Source organism: Bombina bombina, chromosome 6, assembly GCF_027579735.1.
Source record: "Bombina bombina isolate aBomBom1 chromosome 6, aBomBom1.pri, whole genome shotgun sequence".
NCBI classification, from domain to species: domain Eukaryota; kingdom Metazoa; phylum Chordata; class Amphibia; order Anura; family Bombinatoridae; genus Bombina; species Bombina bombina.
In genome coordinates, this window is record NC_069504.1 from 1,098,867,446 (window position 1) to 1,098,885,770 (window position 18,325).

Below are 18,325 nucleotides of genomic sequence, written 5' to 3' on the forward strand. Positions count from 1 at the left end.
AGCCTACCTCAGTATGCTTTCATAGCAAGGAGCTAAGATTCAACAAAAGATAACGAGAGACACATTTATGGCCCGATTATCTAAAGATCTCTGGGCTTATGATATTCTATAATAATGATCGCCAGTCCTTCTGTTTCCCATTCTTGGTAGAATTATCTAAAACCCCTTTTTACCCTGAAAACCGGGTTTCTTACTAAGGGGCGTATACTGCATTTTCGTATGGGAGTGAGATGCACACATTACAAAAGTGCACAATAAAAATCGTTAATTTAAAAATAATATAAAAGTAATAATTGAACCATTCACACAAAAATAGGCAATTGTAAGATGCGAAACACAGAAAGCAGTGCAATTTGATTGTTTTTTAATGCAGGATTTCATTTTTAACCCTTTAAGGACCATTGCCCTATTTCCAGTGGCCAGCAGGAAGAAGGAATGGTATTATAGCGCGGTCACCCTGCTCGCGGCAGAAAACCCAAGAAAACCCTTAACACCCAGCAACATACAGGGTAAGTCATGGTCGTTAAGGGGTTAAACTGTGCCCCCTACTCACTGCTTTCCCTTTCCAGCAAGCTCCATTAGTTTCTAAAGGAGACATCTCACCACTCGCAGGGACTGCCTCATTTTTAAGATAATTCCACCAGAGCAGCCCCTACAAGAGTCCGTGTGAAAACCCACGGCTGATCCGGCAAGTTTAGATCATCGGCCCCTAAGTAACATACTGTAAATACATTGGACAGTTTTTTTTTTTATACACCCATGAATCATGACTCTCTCGCCTTATTAACGCATTGCTGTGATTTTCTTTACTAGAATATATGATGCAGAGTGTCACAAGGAGACTGGAACGTCCGCACCTCTTTCCCAGACCCAGGACTCACAGATAACATCATCAACCTCACTTCTGCATCCATTGCTGTTATTGATGTTCTGAGAAATGAGTCTAATGCAATAATAGGCACAGAAGCTTTGTGCCAAATAGTCTATTAGCTGCGGCTCTATTTTTCCAATAAGTGATCAGATTATTCTAGACATGACTGAAATTTCATCTCTCTGTTTTCCAGAGAATTTTGAAATGCCATTATGACAGCTATACCTTGTAATGAAGACATACAGAAATGTGCACTATGAATATTTAATGTCATGCATTAAATTACTTTGAGTCGCTGCTTATTATCGTTCTCATTCCAGTATACCGGGGAAGCAATGAATAATTTATGTGTTAGCTTGTGTCCAATCTGACTTTGTTTAGGTAAAAAGAAACAATAACATGAGTAGGTTATCCGATTGTGGGCCAGATTACAAGTCGCGTGCTAACTTTTACGCGCAAGCGATATCGGGTTAATTGCGGCTGTTTGTGTGCATCAGATATAACGCTTGTATTACAAGTTGAAAGTAAATGTGATTGCTTGAGCGCAACTGAATTTAACGAGCATCGTGATAGCTCGACCTCAGAGTTCTGGTTAACTGTTTCGCAAAACAAAAAAGTGTCACAAAACACATAAAAAATTACATTGAAAAGTACAGTTACCCTCATAAAATAACACCATCTAATCAAAAATATTTTAAAAAATTGCACAAAAAAAGTTATAAGGGCTCAAAGATTTGAGGTCTCAGGTATTAGAACAACAAAAAGGCTGCAAAGGGCTTTAACATAGAGATATATACATGGCCTCTAGAAGTATAAGTATATATGAGTAGGTGTTTTTCCCCCCTTTTCTTGCTCCATTGACTTCTATGGGGGAATATATTAACGCGGTCGCTGTATTTTAACTTCAGCTTTTTGCGTCCATGGGTTAGCGCGTGACTTTCAACTTATAATACGAGTGCTACTCGACATGCACAAAACGCTTACTTCTAGCGAAATTAGCGCAAGAGCGGGAGCGTTAAATACCGCTCCGCTTGTCATCTGGCCCTGCATTATTCAGTTTTATAAATATAACAACCATATTTCAAAGGGAATGTGTCAATAATATCTAAAGAGGGTTTTCCATTCTCTTTAGTTTCACCATCAATGCTATATACATGTAAGCACATTTTATGTATGTAGATAGGGGGCTGAGGAAGGGGCGAACCCCCCCAAAATTTCACTTAATAAAGTTGAAGAGTGGTAAATCCAGTGAGTACTGCACTCATCTGTGGATATTTATACATTTCAACAATCCCCTAAGGGTGGACTGGGAATTCTCTAAGGGTGGACTGGGAGTTCTCTAAGGGTGGACTGGGAGTTCTCTAACGGTGGGCTGGGAGTTCTCTAACGGTGGGCTGGGAGTTCTCTAACGGTGGGCTGGGAGTTCTCTAAGGGTGGACTGGGAGTTCTCTAAGGGTGGACTGGGAATTCTCTAAGGGTGGACTGGGAGTTCTCTAACGGTGGACTGGGAGTTCTCTAAAGGTGGACTGGGAATTCTCTAAGGGTGGACTGGGTGTTCTCTAACGGTGGGCTGGGAGTTCTCTAAGGGTGGACTGGGAGTTCTCTAAGGGTGGACTGGGAGTTCTCTAAGGGTGGACTGGGAGTTCTCTAAAGGTGGACTGGGAGTTCTCTAAAGGTGGACTGGGAGTTCTCTAACGGTGGGCTGGGAGTTCTCTAAGGGTGGACTGGGAGTTCTCTAAAGGTGGACTGGGAATTCTCTAAGGGTGGACTGGGAGTTCTCTAACGGTGGGCTGGGAGTTCTCTAAGGGTGGACTGGGAGTTCTCTAAGGGTGGACTGGGAGTTCTCTAAAGGTGGACTGGGAGTTCTCTAAGGGTGGACTGGGAGTTCTCTAAAGGTGGACTGGGAGTTCTCTAAAGGTGGACTGGGAGTTCTCTAAAGGTGGACTGGGAGTTCTCTAACGGTGGGCTGGGAGTTCTCTAAGGGTGGACTGGGAGTTCTCTAAAGGTGGACTGGGAATTCTCTAAGGGTGGACTGGGAGTTCTCTAACGGTGGGCTGGGAGTTCTCTAAGGGTGGACTGGGAGTTCTCTAAGGGTGGACTGGGAGTTCTCTAAAGGTGGACTGGGAGTTCTCTAAGGGTGGACTGGGAGTTCTCTAAAGGTGGACTGGGAGTTATCTAAAGGTGGACTGGGAGTTATCTAAGGGTGGACTGGGAGTTCTCTAAAGGTGGACTGGGAGTTCTCTAAAGGTGGACTGGGAGTTATCTAAGGGTGGACTGGGAGTTCTCTAAAGGTGGACTGGGAGTTCTCTAAAGGTACTGTATTATGCTTTTGATTCCATTGTATTTAATGGTCCTTTCAGATTCATTAAACAAGAATACAACTGAATTTAATAAGCACATCCTGATAATGACTTGAATTGCTCTAATTTGCACCAGTGCCCCATGCTAGCTAGATTTGTATTCCAATCCTTAAGAAAAAAACAAAACATCAAAACATTTACATGATTTATCCATCAACAAAATTACTGTAATAATTTTTGATTTAAGCCAATAAATTAACAGCGGTGAGTGTAAAATATTTGTAATGCAATAAGACCTTGTTTGCTGCAAATATTTTCAATAGCCAAACCCCACCCACCAGTTGTCTTATTTGGAGGAGCCAATCTGGACTTGTTACTGGAGTAGAGTTGCTAAATGCTAGCCACTGTAATTAGGTCAGTAAAATCACCATTTTAAATCAAATGTCTTTATAAGATTCTCTAGTCTTTATAGGAATATAATATACCCCTATATATATATGGAAGGTGTAAAAACATGGCTAAAGCCCCACTCAGGAGCCACAAGCATGTCAGCACCTGAACAAGACACAGATGGAGAGGGCAGCATAACCAGTACAACACTCTTACCTGCCTCACTCGTTGTGTTCTGCCCAGTAGCTTCAAAATGTCTGGACTTTAACTATGTATTTTACTGGTGTTAAACACATAGAAAGGGGCACTAGTGCACAAATAACATTTCTTCCAGTTAGACAATCCTTTCAACTTTAAAGAATGATAGTGATGAAAACCATACATATCCAGGTTACAGGCAAACACTGTGTAACCAGATATTGCTACTGTCTATTGCAGCAAGGGGTTAAAGCCGTCATATAATAAACATCTTTTCACTAGACTTGCACAGCACTGAATAGTTTGTTTTAAATGAATCATTCAGAACAAATATACTGAAATATAATAGGAAGCTTATCAACATGCTTTTTGGGATAGAGACAGTGCGCTATAGGCATTTATAAGGCTACAGGTGAACTTTTCACCTATAGCAACGGACCATTTACATTCGTTTTAACGAAAAATTATGTAACTATTCCCCGAATATTCAGTATTCGTTCCCTTTTAAACTAAACAAATACCGAATAGTGCAGTGGAAGAATATTCGGAAAACTAATTTTTCTGAATAATCGTTCTGAATGATTAGTCTGAAACAAATCTTTCACCGCTGCACAAGTCTAGTATTTACGTTTTGAATATGCATTTATAACGAAACAAAATGCATATGTCTATTTTTTTACCTGAAAGGTAGAAAAGGAATATATCACATGGGTTACCAAAAAAAACAATGTAATACTATGGTATGACACAGTGTCATTATTGGAGGGTATTAACTCATTCATGGAATGTTTTGCAGTTTATTGCATTCAGCTTTTAGGACGCAGCTGAAACTTGTCACATGATTACACACAATGGGAGTCTGCCATAAAACGGGTAAAGTAAAGCTACAATCCACTAATGTCTTGTAAACAGAGGATGAGACACATGCTAATCTCCCAGCCCCTGTGCACAGATTACACACAAGCAGATTAATGGGTGTTTAGACATTTAAAGCCGCACTCTCCAACGGGATGTGAGATACAAAACAAAAAAAAAGACTAATACTTTGGTAAATTTAATAAGATATAAATTAAACAAATAACTTCAGTCTGTCACTCATTTTGCAATACAGGTCAAAAGTGAATGTCAACTTTCATGATAAAGTGCCCGTTTTTTAAAAAAACTATAAAAAACAGGGGCACTTTCATTAATGAAAGTTTACATTGCACCGGATTTTACAAATACTTACCTTCTCCTGAAACACCGGATCGCCGATCCCACGCCTGCAGCTCCTCTGTACTTCATCAGCAATGACGAAACCGGCTCTCTCCAGTCACGGCTTCCCCCCCCCAGGAGCATTCATCTGGTGAGGCCACGCCGTGATTGGAGGAAGCCGGTTTCGTTATTGCTGTGTTAGTACAGCAGGAAGAAGCAGGCGGGGGGGGATCGGCGATCCGGTGTTTCAGGAGAAGGTAAGCATTTGTAAAATCCGATGCAATGTAAACTTTCATGAATGAAAGTGCCCCTGTTTTTAATAGTTTTTAAAAAAATGGACAAGTTGACATTCACTTTAAGAGAGATTTCCTCATCTATTCTGTCTGCAATACTATTCATGTTCCTCCCTACAGCAAGTGTAACTCATAGCTGTCCAGGATAACACAGCCAAGGTGACAGCAATACCAGTAATATGTCTTACACTATATGCTTATAGAGCCAATCCAGGAGTGTGTGTGTTTTGTGATCAGCATCTATAGAAAAGGCTGCTCTGATTTATATATACAATGGCCCACATTCAAGCGGAGTGCAATTGGAAGCGCATGTTGTGCTATCAATATCGTGGGCCCGCACTAAGAATAACGCCCAATCTGATATTACAAGACCATAGTTAAAAAAGAATGGTTTTTATTAAAATAATTGTTTAAAAAGTGTTTTAACCCCTTGACGACCACCGATATTCCCTGTAATGGGACATGCGCTTCTTATAGTGTGGCTCTCGTGATAGTACTGGGGGATTTGAACCACATTATTATGGGCCAAAAAAATCCTTCCAACATCGTTGCCTGACCTCACAAATGTTCTTTAGACTGAACTGCCACAAATTCACACTTCAAAATATTGTGGAATGTCTTGCAGGCTGCTATAACCCCAAAGGTGGGGGGAGCAACTTCATATTAATTCCCATGGTCTTTTGAATGGGATGTCCAACAAGCTCACATAGGTGTGATGGTCAGGTGTCCATATACTTTTGGTTTGAATATATATATAGTTTCAGGAGTGCAGGTAGCAAATACGGTCTTGCTAAACCTGAATATGGGCTTACATGTTAAATATTATATAAAGTTACTCAAAAGTAAAAAATTCCATCTTAATATTAAATGGGCAATACATTTAACTAGGGATGTACATTCGTGGGTTTCGTTAGCAAACGCACGCCAAATATGGCCGCAGCCAGATTTCTTCCTGTGAAAGTGCAGCATGCTAAGGTCTGGATTTGCACAGTTCTTGGTGTGTTGCACTTTTACAATAAGAAATCTGTCTCAGAAAATAGCCAAATGTCGCTGGCAACAGCCATATTCAGCATTCGTTTGTTAATGAAATCCACAAATGCAGATCCCTAAATTCAGCACATTCCTATCATACAAATGAAAGAGAACAATTTGAATATGTTCCTGAGAAAAATATTTATATGAGTTAAAGGGACAGTAAGCTTTTATGTGCAGTATTATAGAATTATCATAAATAGTTAGCCAATCATCTTTAATAGCCCCCCCAAAAAAATGGCCCACAGTTGCTTCTTTTTAGCCTGTGTGTCTGTAGCTGCATTTATTTAAAAAACACCCGCCACAGGTTGTTGACAAATCACAAACCGCTCCAGTTCACTTTGCTGTAGCGGTCTCCTGTGCTGGAGAAGCAAAATATTTATTTTTTAAAAGACATTGATTTCATTAATATTTGTATGAATTTGTTCTCATCCATAGAAGTGTCATGTTAAATTCACTTTTAACATGACAAGTGACTTTTCATTGTACTTAAATTATCAAACATACTTTATTCTCTTGGCATCCTCTGTTGATAATCATACATAGGTATGCTCAAGAACAACAATGCACTACTGGGACCTAGCTGTTGATTGGTGGCTAGATATATATGCCTCTTGTCATTGGCCTATTGTGTTCAGCTAGCTCCCATTAGTACATTAGTGCACTGAAGCTGACCTTATGTGTTTAAGCTCTTTGCTGTAATTAAAAACAAACACAATGTTATATACAAGCGACTGAGTAATAATAAAATACTCATTTCTTGTGGCCTATTTATGTCCCTCTAAAACGTATAAGCTTATTATTCACAAGCATCTTGTAAATACAAATACACAGATATTGTACATGTGTTGTGCTATAATAATGCAGGACACTCTGGTTATCCTGAATCACTGGCACAATGTCGGTGACCTGTCGCTGATCCCAGAGGCTGAGGTCATTAGTTTCGTTCAGCTGCTATGTGAGCCAAATCCATTCTCATACTTACTTCATTTACAGTTTTCCTGAGATACAAAACAACCAGTGACATTTGTACTATTCTGAGTTAACGTATCCTATAAAGAGACAATATTACATAGTCTACCTGCAGCACACACACAATTATATATGTATAAAAACTATTTACACTAATTAAATAACAGTACATTTCTTTTCTCCACTAGAGTTTGTTGCTTTTATTGGGTGACAAATAAATATGTATTTCCTGTTATTAAACAAGGCCCCCAATAATTTCCTAATTAGGCCCAGTTAAACCAGGACAACAGATACAACTTCAAAGATACTTAACATTGATTTATTGCACAGCACCTTGTGCATTTCAGCAGGCTATGTACACTGCATTATATGGTCCTACAAAGCCTCATTATCTTGTAGGTTTCAGGCTTTATGTGGTTGGCAGAATGTAGGAGCTGACAGGGCAAAATAAACAGTAGAACAAGTCTTGCATCACATGTTTCCGCCTACTGCCTTAGCACTTGTCTTCGTCATATGCTGGTTTTACATAATCAAGTCCCTTCCCTGTCTCAGCAACACATAACTTTCAATCACACAACTTGCCAAGGAAGCAGCCAAATGGTTAAATGTAAATTCTTGTGTTTTTTTGTTTTTTTACACAATAGTATAAGTACCTAGCAAAGTAAGCAGCAACTAGTCTGTAGGTAATTCAATCAAAGCTTTCTTTAAAAACAAACAAACATATTTAACACATCTCAATGTATTCCTTTAGCTCCATAAAGTTTATTCTGTTATAGACATTTAAACTATATAATATGTATATTCTACTCTGGTATGGAAATTCTATAGACACTGCTTTGTTAGTAATAACCATATTAGAGTCACTGTATGGATTAACATCTATGTGGGAAGGAGGAGTTATTGAAAGTAATTGGGGGGTAATCATTTCCTTGCTACTAATTATCAGAACTTATTAAGTAAGGCCAGCTGATCAGTGAGCACACTTGCCTGCCAACAGCAGTCACACCTGCAGCCTGATATAACTGATGCTTCAAGTACAAGGAAGTCTGATGCTCAATACACAACAAAGCAAGTGCATTCCTGCACTCATCTTGTATCCATAGCAATAACAAGAGGCCAGTAGTAGAACCCTGAAGATGCTACAATGTATCAATCACAACAATAGGCAGGGACATAGGTGCATCATCCTGTGCTCAGGACCCAGGTACTCACCTCCTTCAGCTGCTCCTGCTCCTGCTTCAGACTGTCATACTCAGCCTCCAGCTCATCATACTGCTGCTTCAGGGAGAGCTTCTCCTCCAGTACCACCAGCCCATACTCAGCAGCCTGGATCTTTTCCTGGGTGGTTTCACTCAGCTCCTTAGTCAGCCTCTCAATCTCAGCTTTGTAATCATCCAGAGTCTGCGGTAGCTCCTCAGCAGCCATAGCCTCTTGTCATGGGAGCGAGGATGGATGGACAGATGGGTGGGGAGGGGAGAGAAGGGGACACAGACAGGGGGATGAGCAGGGATAGGGGGATGAGCGGGGATGGGTGGCTGGCTAGCCTGCCTTGCCAGCACAGATAATGATCAGGAAGACTCACACACAAATCTGCAGCATCATGATAAGCCTGGGCACAGCAGCTTCCCCAGCATGGCCCTGTGAGTCCTCCCTCCTCAGCACTGGGCAGCTCCCTGCATTGTTCCCAGGTCGCCTTTTTATTGTTATTGTCCGCTTTTTGCTTATTCATAGGGAGAAGGATGAGGAGGAGGCTCCGCCATCTCTCCAGGGCAGCGTCACTGCAGTGTGAACTTTCCACCTGCTCCCCCCTACTGCAGCCTGCAAAATGATGCAGTCTGCCAGGAGAGGATATCTATACCGTTAGTCGGAGGAGGACACTTGTCTGAGAGAGGGGGGGACCATGCAGAGACAGCTGAAGGTGGTTTTTTTTTTTTTTTTGTACAACGAATGAACCTAAATGTAAATTATTTTACCAAAAAGACATAGAAGCTTTTGAAAATATAGTAATTCTATGACATCTATTTAAAAAAAAAATAATAGGAGACACAGCATTATTATGTAATTATTATCAATAGTAATTCTACTGCTAATAATATAATCACTATCACTTAATAATAGTATTTTTACCAATTAACTTATTAATAGGAAATAATATAAAAATTAAAAAAGTAGCAATAGAATATCAACTATTAATAAATAATAGCAGACCTTTTTTCAATGAATAATTTGTCATTGGAACACGAGTATTTCTCCTACAGAGGAGTCTGACTGGCTACTCAAATGATGTAACTATAATTTAGTATATCTGTGCCTTGTATTTTGTTCCAAATATGGGGGTTTAGCTTTCCAAATCAGAGGATGCAGCCTGGTACACCCCAAACATGTCACTCATTTTTTTGGATAGAACATACAATTTTAAACAACTTTCAAAAGTATATATTTTTTTTCAAATATGCTTAATTTTCTTGTTATCCTTTGTTGAAGGAACAGCATTGCACAACTGGCAGCTAGCTAGCTGAAAGAGATCTAGTAAGCCAATCACAAGAGACAAATGTATGCAGGCACCAATCAGCAGCTAGCTGCTACTAGTGTAGGATATGTGTGTATTCATTTTCAAAAATGGATACCAAGAGAACAAAGCACATTTGAAAATAGAACTTATTTTAAAAGTGTCTTAAAATTGCATGCTCTATCGGATTCTTGCAAGTTTAATTTTGACTTTCCTATTCCTTTAACTTTTCTGCCATACACATGAAAGAACACTGTTTAAACAACCTAAACAGTGTTATTTAGTCTGTAGATAAGGTTAATGCTGAAATGCATTTTGAAACTTACAATAAATGCATATTTGTTCAACACTGTCTGATTAGGACAACACCCTCAGCTATATTGGTGGGCACTGACACATTTCACAATCATAAACACAAAAATAACCATTGTGTGTGTGTGTGTATTTTATTGGTCAAGTAGATTGTAGTGTAGTAGCTGTATTAGTCCAGTAGTTAAATATAAAAATGACAAGTGTATTGCAGTATGCAGCAATACCTTTATTCATTATTGCATACTGCAATACTGTTCTCTTGTTATTTTGATATATAAATTCTGCATTATGTGCAGAATTATGCAACATTAACCTAGCGACACCTGCAAAGAAAAAAAAAAGGGATTTAAAGATGTAACCGCCCAAACCTGTACTTACTGTTCTTCCTCGCCAGTCTCCAGCCTCTTGTGCTTTTTTGTTTTCTTCAACAGCGTGTGACGGGCATGCGGTGTATTCACAGAGCACTAGGTCACGCCATTTAACTACATCTAGCGCACTCCCGCACTACGTAAAGCAGCAACCGAGTACACTATGATTACACAGTGCGCCCGTGAAGCGTTGAAGAAAGAGCACAAGAGACTGGCTAGGAAGGTAAGAAAGGTTTTTTTTTTTCTTAAGCTACAGATCTTTTCTAAAGGTTGTGGTCATTATACATGACTATTTAAAAGTGATAACTACTCTACCCTATGAAATATACTGCAATGCAAATCAAATTTTATTTGCTCTCTTGGTATTCTTATTTGAAAAAGCAAGAATGTACACTAAGGAGCCGGCCCATTTTTAGTTCAGCACCTGGGTAGCACTTGCTGATTGGTGGCTACATTTAGACACCAGTCACAAAGCGCTACCAAGGGTGCTGAACCAAAAATGGGCAGGTTTCAAAGCTTACATTCCTGCTTTTTTGGAACTTTTAGAAAATGAACCAGAGATTTATTTTCTTGTTAATTTTCGGAGCGCTAATTGCTACAACGAGCTTGTGATATCAATAACCCGCCAGTTGTAATGGCTGCTTAATTATTGCACTACGGAAAACGGTCCAATTGGCCTATTTGCGGGAGCGCAATAATTTAGCGCTCTACTTGTAATCTAGCCCTATGTGTTTAATTGCTGTAAATAGGACTAGTTTTATTACTGCTTTAAACTGGTGGTAATAAAAAATCTTAAAGGGACAACTTTCCAAATTATTTCTATTATCCAATTTGCTTCATTCTCTTGTTATCCTTTGCTGAAGGAACATTGGCATCAGAGGCGTAACTAGAAATTTCAGGGCCCTGGTGCAAAAATCCACAAAGACCCACACACAGAGACACACAGCAACATTCATCTAGACACACACACTCATCTATACAGACACACATATACACACTCATTAGCACACATACACACACACTCATCTATACAGACACACATATACACACTCATTAGCACACATACACAAACGCTCATCTATACAGACACACATATACACACTCATTAGCACACATACACACACACTCATCTATACAGACACACATATACACACTCATTAGCACACATACACACACTCATCTATACAGACACACATATACACACTCATTAGCACACATACACACACACTCATCTATACAGACACACATATACACACTCATTAGCACACATACACACACACACACTCATCTATACAGACACACATATACACACTCATTAGCACACATACACACACACACACTCATCTATACAGACACACATATACACACTCATTAGCACACATACACACACACTCATCTATACAGACACACATATACACACTCATTAGCACACATACACACATATACACACTCATTAGCACACATACACACACACACTCATCTATACAGACACACATATACACACTCATTAGCACACATACACACACACACTCATCTATACAGACGCACACATACACACACACATATCTATACAGACACACATATACACACTCATTAGCACACATACACACACACTCATCTATACAGACACACATATACACACTCATTAGCACACATACACACACTCATCTATACAGACACACATATACACACTCATTAGCACACATACACACACACTCATCTATACAGACACACATATACACACTCATTAGCACACATACACACACACTCATCTATACAGACACACATATACACACTCATTAGCACACATACACACACACACACTCATCTATACAGACACACATATACACACTCATTAGCACACATACACACACACACACACATCTATACAGACACACATACACACACACACTCATCTATACAGACACACATATACACACTCATTAGCACACATACACACACACACTCATCTATACAGACACACATATACACACTCATTAGCACACATACACACACACACTCATCTATACAGACACACATACACACTCATTAGCACACATACACACACACTCATCTATACAGACACACATACACACTCATTAGCACACATACACACACACACTCATCTATACAGACACACATATACACACTCATTAGCACACATACACACACACTCATCTATACAGACACACATATACACACTCATTAGCACACACATATACACACTCATTAGCACACATACACACACACTCATCTATACAGACACACATATACACACTCATTAGCACACATACACACACACTCATCTATACAGACACACATATACACATTCATTAGCACACATACACAAACACTCATCTATACAGACACACATATACACACTCATTAGCACACATACACAAACACTCATCTATACAGACACACATATACACACTCATTAGCACACATACACAAACACTCATCTATACAGACACACATATACACACTCATTAGCACACATACACACACTCATCTATACAGACACACATATACACATTCATTAGCACACATACACAAACACTCATCTATACAGACACACATATACACACTCATTAGCACACATACACACACACACTCATCTATACAGACACACATATACACACTCATTAGCACACAAACACTCATCTATACAGACACACATATACACACATTAGCACACATACACACACACTCATCTATACAGACACACATATACACACTCATTAGCACACATACACACACACTCATCTATACAGACACACATATACACACTCATTAGCACACATACACAAACACTCATCTATACAGACACACATATACACACTCATTAGCACACATACACACACACTCATCTATACAGACACACTCATTAGCACACATACACACACACTCATTTGCACATACAGAGACACATGTATACTCACCCATCTACACGCACACGCACATATACATGTACAGCCTTTATAACCAGATGCTAACCTAGAAAACATTCAGGACTAGTGTACATGTTTAAGCCATAGTTTTAATTTTAAAGTCAATAAATTAAATGATTTATAATTATCATATTAACAATGACTTTTATAAATAAAATTAAGTGGGATATATATTTATATGGAATGCATTGGTTATTATGCAAATTAGCATTTGCATGTGGATTACGTGTATTCTAAGGTAAGACAAATGTAACAATAAAAGTCCACAAATAAAATGTTCATATATTTTTCTTTATATACTTTCATTGGTTTTCAGTGTGATTGAGGAAGTTGGTTCTGCAGGGTACATACATATACATACACACTCATCTACATCTTTTCACACACACACACCCACACACATACTGTACATACACATGCATATACATATATACGTACAGATAAATACACACATATACATACAAATATACATATACATATATACATACACACACATACATACATATATACATACACACATATACATACATACATATATACATACAGATAAATACACACATATATACATACATATATATACACACATATACATACATATATACATACACACATATACATATACACACATATACATACACACATATACATACATATATACATACACACATACATACATATATACATACAGATAAATACACACATATACATACACACATATACATACATATATACATATATACATACACACATATACATACATATATACATACAGATAAATACACACATATACATACATATATATACATATATACATACACACATATACATACATATATACATACAGATAAATACACACATATACATACATATATACATACAGATAAATACACACATATACATACACACATATACATACATACATATATACACACATATACATACACACATATACATACATATATACATACACACATATACATACATATATACATACACACATACATACATATATACATACACACATATACATACATATATACATACACACATATACATACATATATACATACAGATAAATACACACATATACATACATATATACATATATACATATACATACATATATACATACAGATAAATACACACATATATACATACACACATATACATACATATATACATACACATACATACACACATATACATACATATATACATACAGATAAATACACACATATACATACATATATACATACACATATATACATACATATATACATACACACATATACATACATATATACATACAGATAAATACACACATATACATACATATATATACACACACATATATACATACACACATATACATACATACATACAGATAAATACACACATATACATACACACATATACACACATATACATACACACATATACACACATATACATACACACATATACACACATATACACACACACATATACATACATATATACGCACACATATACATACATATATACATGCACACATATACATACATATATACATGCACACATATACATACATATATACATGCACACATATACACACATATACACACATATACACACATATATACATATATACATACACATATATACATACATATATACATACACACATATACATACATATATACATACACACATATACATACATATATACATACACACATATACATACATACTGTACATACACACATACATACAGTATCTCACAAAAGTGACTACTTCCCTCACATTTTTGTAAATATTTTATTATATATTTTCACACTGAAGAAATTACACTTTGCTACAATGTAAAGTAGTGAGTGTACAGCCTGTATAACAGTTTAAATTTGCTGTCCCATTAAAATAACTAAACACACAGCCATTAATGTCTAAACCAAGGGCAACAAAAGTGAGTATGCCTCTAAGTGGAAATGTCCAAATTGGACCCAAAGTGTCAATATTTTGTGTGGCCACCATTATTTTTCAGCACTGCCTTAACCCTGTTGGGCATGGAGTTCACCAGAGCTTCACAGATTGCCACTGGAGTCCTCTTCCACTCCTCCATGACAACATCACGGAGCTGGTGGATGTTAGAGACCTTGCGCTCCCCCACCTTCCATTTAAAGATGTCCCACCGATGCTTAATAGGGTTTAGGTCGGGAGCCATGCTTGGCCAGTTCATCACCTTTACCCTCAGCTTCTTTAGCAAGGCAGTGGTCGTCTTGGAGGTGTGTTTGGGGTTATCATGTTGGAATACTGCCCTGCGGCCCAGTCTCCAAAGGGAGGGGATTATGCTCTGCTTCAGTATGTCACATTACATTTTGGCATTCATGGTTACCTCAATAAACTGTAGCTCCCCAGTGCCGGCAGCACTCATGCAGGCCCAGACCATGACACTCCCACCACCATGTTTGACTGTAGGCAAGACACACTTGTCTTTGTACACCTCACCTGGTTGCACTACACACTCTTCACACCATCTGAACCAAATAAGTTTATCTTGGTCTCATCAGACCACAGGACATAGTTCCAGTAATCCGTGTCCTTAGTCTGCTGGTCTTCAGCAAACTGTTTGCGGGCATTTTTATGCATCATCTTTAGAAGGGGCTTCCTTCTGGGACGACAGCCATGCAGACCAATTTGATTGAGTGTGCGGTGTATGGTCTGAGCACTGACAGGCTGACTCCCCCACCCCTTCAACCTCTGCCAATGCTGGCAGCACTCATACGTCTATTTCCCAAAGACCACCTCTGGCTATGACGCTGAGCATGTGCACTCAACTTCTTTGGTCGACCATGGCAAGGCCTGTTCTGAGTGGAACCTGTCCTGTGAAACCGCTGTATAGTCTTGCCCACTGTACTGCAGCTCAGTTTCAGGGTCTTGGCAATCTTCTTATAGCCTAGGCCATCTTTATGTAGAGCAAGAATTCTTTTTTTCAGATCCTCAGAGAGTTCTTTGCCATGAGGTGCCATGCTGAACTTCCAGTAACAAATATGAGAGAGTGTGAGAACTATAACACAAAATTTAACACACCTGCTCCCCATTTATACCTGAGACCTTGTAACACTAACAAGTCACATGACACCGGGGGGAATGGCTTATTGGGTCCAATTTGGACATTTCCACTTAGGGGTGTACTCACTTTTGTTGCTAACGGTTTAGACATTAATTTCTGTGTGTTATTTTGAGGGAACAAACAAAGAGAACAGGAGACAAGATACAATCCCAGACTGTCTGAGTCGGCTCGTATAATATAAAGTATAGACAGTCTTTGCGGAGGAGCCCTTAGCCAAAATACAGGTAGTAAGAGTGTAAATAATGCATACAGCTAAAATATGTCAAGGGGCTTACCATGTAACCGTTCAGTTCTTAACACTGGATACTGCCCTTGCTTGACCGTTGAAGAGAGGCTGCTGTCAAACACTTATGTGAATTAAGAGTCCCCGGACACTCAAGAAATGTCCTATCCGCCTAAGGACACAACCGGCTTGTACCGGGTCCTCTATGGAAAGCGGATGATATCGCCGGTGCGTCTCCCTTCTGTGGCGTACTTCTTTCAGGTATTCCTGCCTCTTTACCCTCAGACGAGTCGGATATTCAAACAGCCGCTCGCTGTACCGCCAAGCCGTGGGCGTGTAGTAGGTAGGGCGTGCTCCACCAATCCTGAAAGGCAATCTGTAGGGGACGGTCCGTGCATCCAATAGGAACTTCTGTAACAGGATCCTGGCTAAAGGGCTCTACTCCCAGCAGGGGTAGACGAGCTCAATTGCTGACAGAAATGAATTGAAAAAAGAGCGCTGAGCAAGTCCTTTAGTAAAACTTAACATTTATTTCACCCTTGTGGGCATAGTTAAAACACTCCATAGTCACTCCACCACATAAGAACAATTCAAAAAGTTAGAATACAGCTGTGTTTAAGCATACGCGTTTCAGCAGAAGCCGTAGTCATAGCCTAACTAATCTCAAGGGGGTTTGATCTTAAATGCCCCACAAAACACAGCCATTGGTTAAAACAGAATAAAAAAATCAGCTGTATTAACTTAATTATAATGTGTTGAAATAATTAACCCTTATCTGTAATTATAACAACAGACACCCTCATATCTGATCATGTGTACATACATCATATTAATGCCTACATATCTTTACAAATACATAATGAAGTGTAGAAATATTAAATATAACATTGTATTTGACTATGTAGTTATTTAATCACGTACACTTCTTATTCTAAAAAAGAGTATACTATGTCAATATTGTCAATGATGGGGAAAGAATGTATGTAACCATTGGAAAAAATGTATATCCTAACAAAATTATAACCAATTTATATTATACCGACAAAGTATTAAATACACAGTATAAATATCAATTTCAAATATCAAATTACATGTACAGTGAAAATGTATGGAATCGAACTCTCAACCATATAGGCTGAAAGCTGGAGCTCTAACCACTAGATGAAATAAATATAGTAAATTACTATATCCTTAGAACAAAGATAACCTTAGTGGGTAGGATAAGCCTTGACTGATGTTGTTAGATTTAAAAGGATTGGTTATATTGAGATAAAAATAACAAACCAAACAAAAGTATATGTGCATTGGAAACCAATGATACTCTACTGCATCAAAATTAAGGATAGATAAAATACAAATATAAGTTAAAGATTTGTATTGGAGTCGATCTCACTATTTCCTAATCTAGAGATATAAGTACTAACCACTAAACTATCTCTATACAAATACTGTAGGCCAAGTATGATCAACCTAATGAACATAGTGATGATAAAAGTTCGGTGGTGGTAAATTTCTGAGATCAGAGTAGGGATATAGATATAAACATGAAAGTTAGAGTGGTAATGAACTAAGTATACAAAGTCTGCACTCTATCCTCCTACTG

The 18,325-nt window shown here is 38.4% G+C and overlaps 1 protein-coding gene across 1 annotated transcript in view; it reads right to left on the minus strand.

Moving 5' to 3' along the window:
* Nucleotides 1-8,690, minus strand: part of BICD1 (BICD cargo adaptor 1) — a 672,372-nt gene extending 663,682 nt beyond the window's left edge. Inside the window, 1 exon segment of the mRNA XM_053719022.1 lies at nucleotides 8,463-8,690. Within this exon segment, the coding sequence (XP_053574997.1) occupies nucleotides 8,463-8,675 (213 nt within the window). The 5' untranslated portion in view covers nucleotides 8,676-8,690.
* Between the last annotated feature and the right edge of the window lie 9,635 nt (nucleotides 8,691-18,325).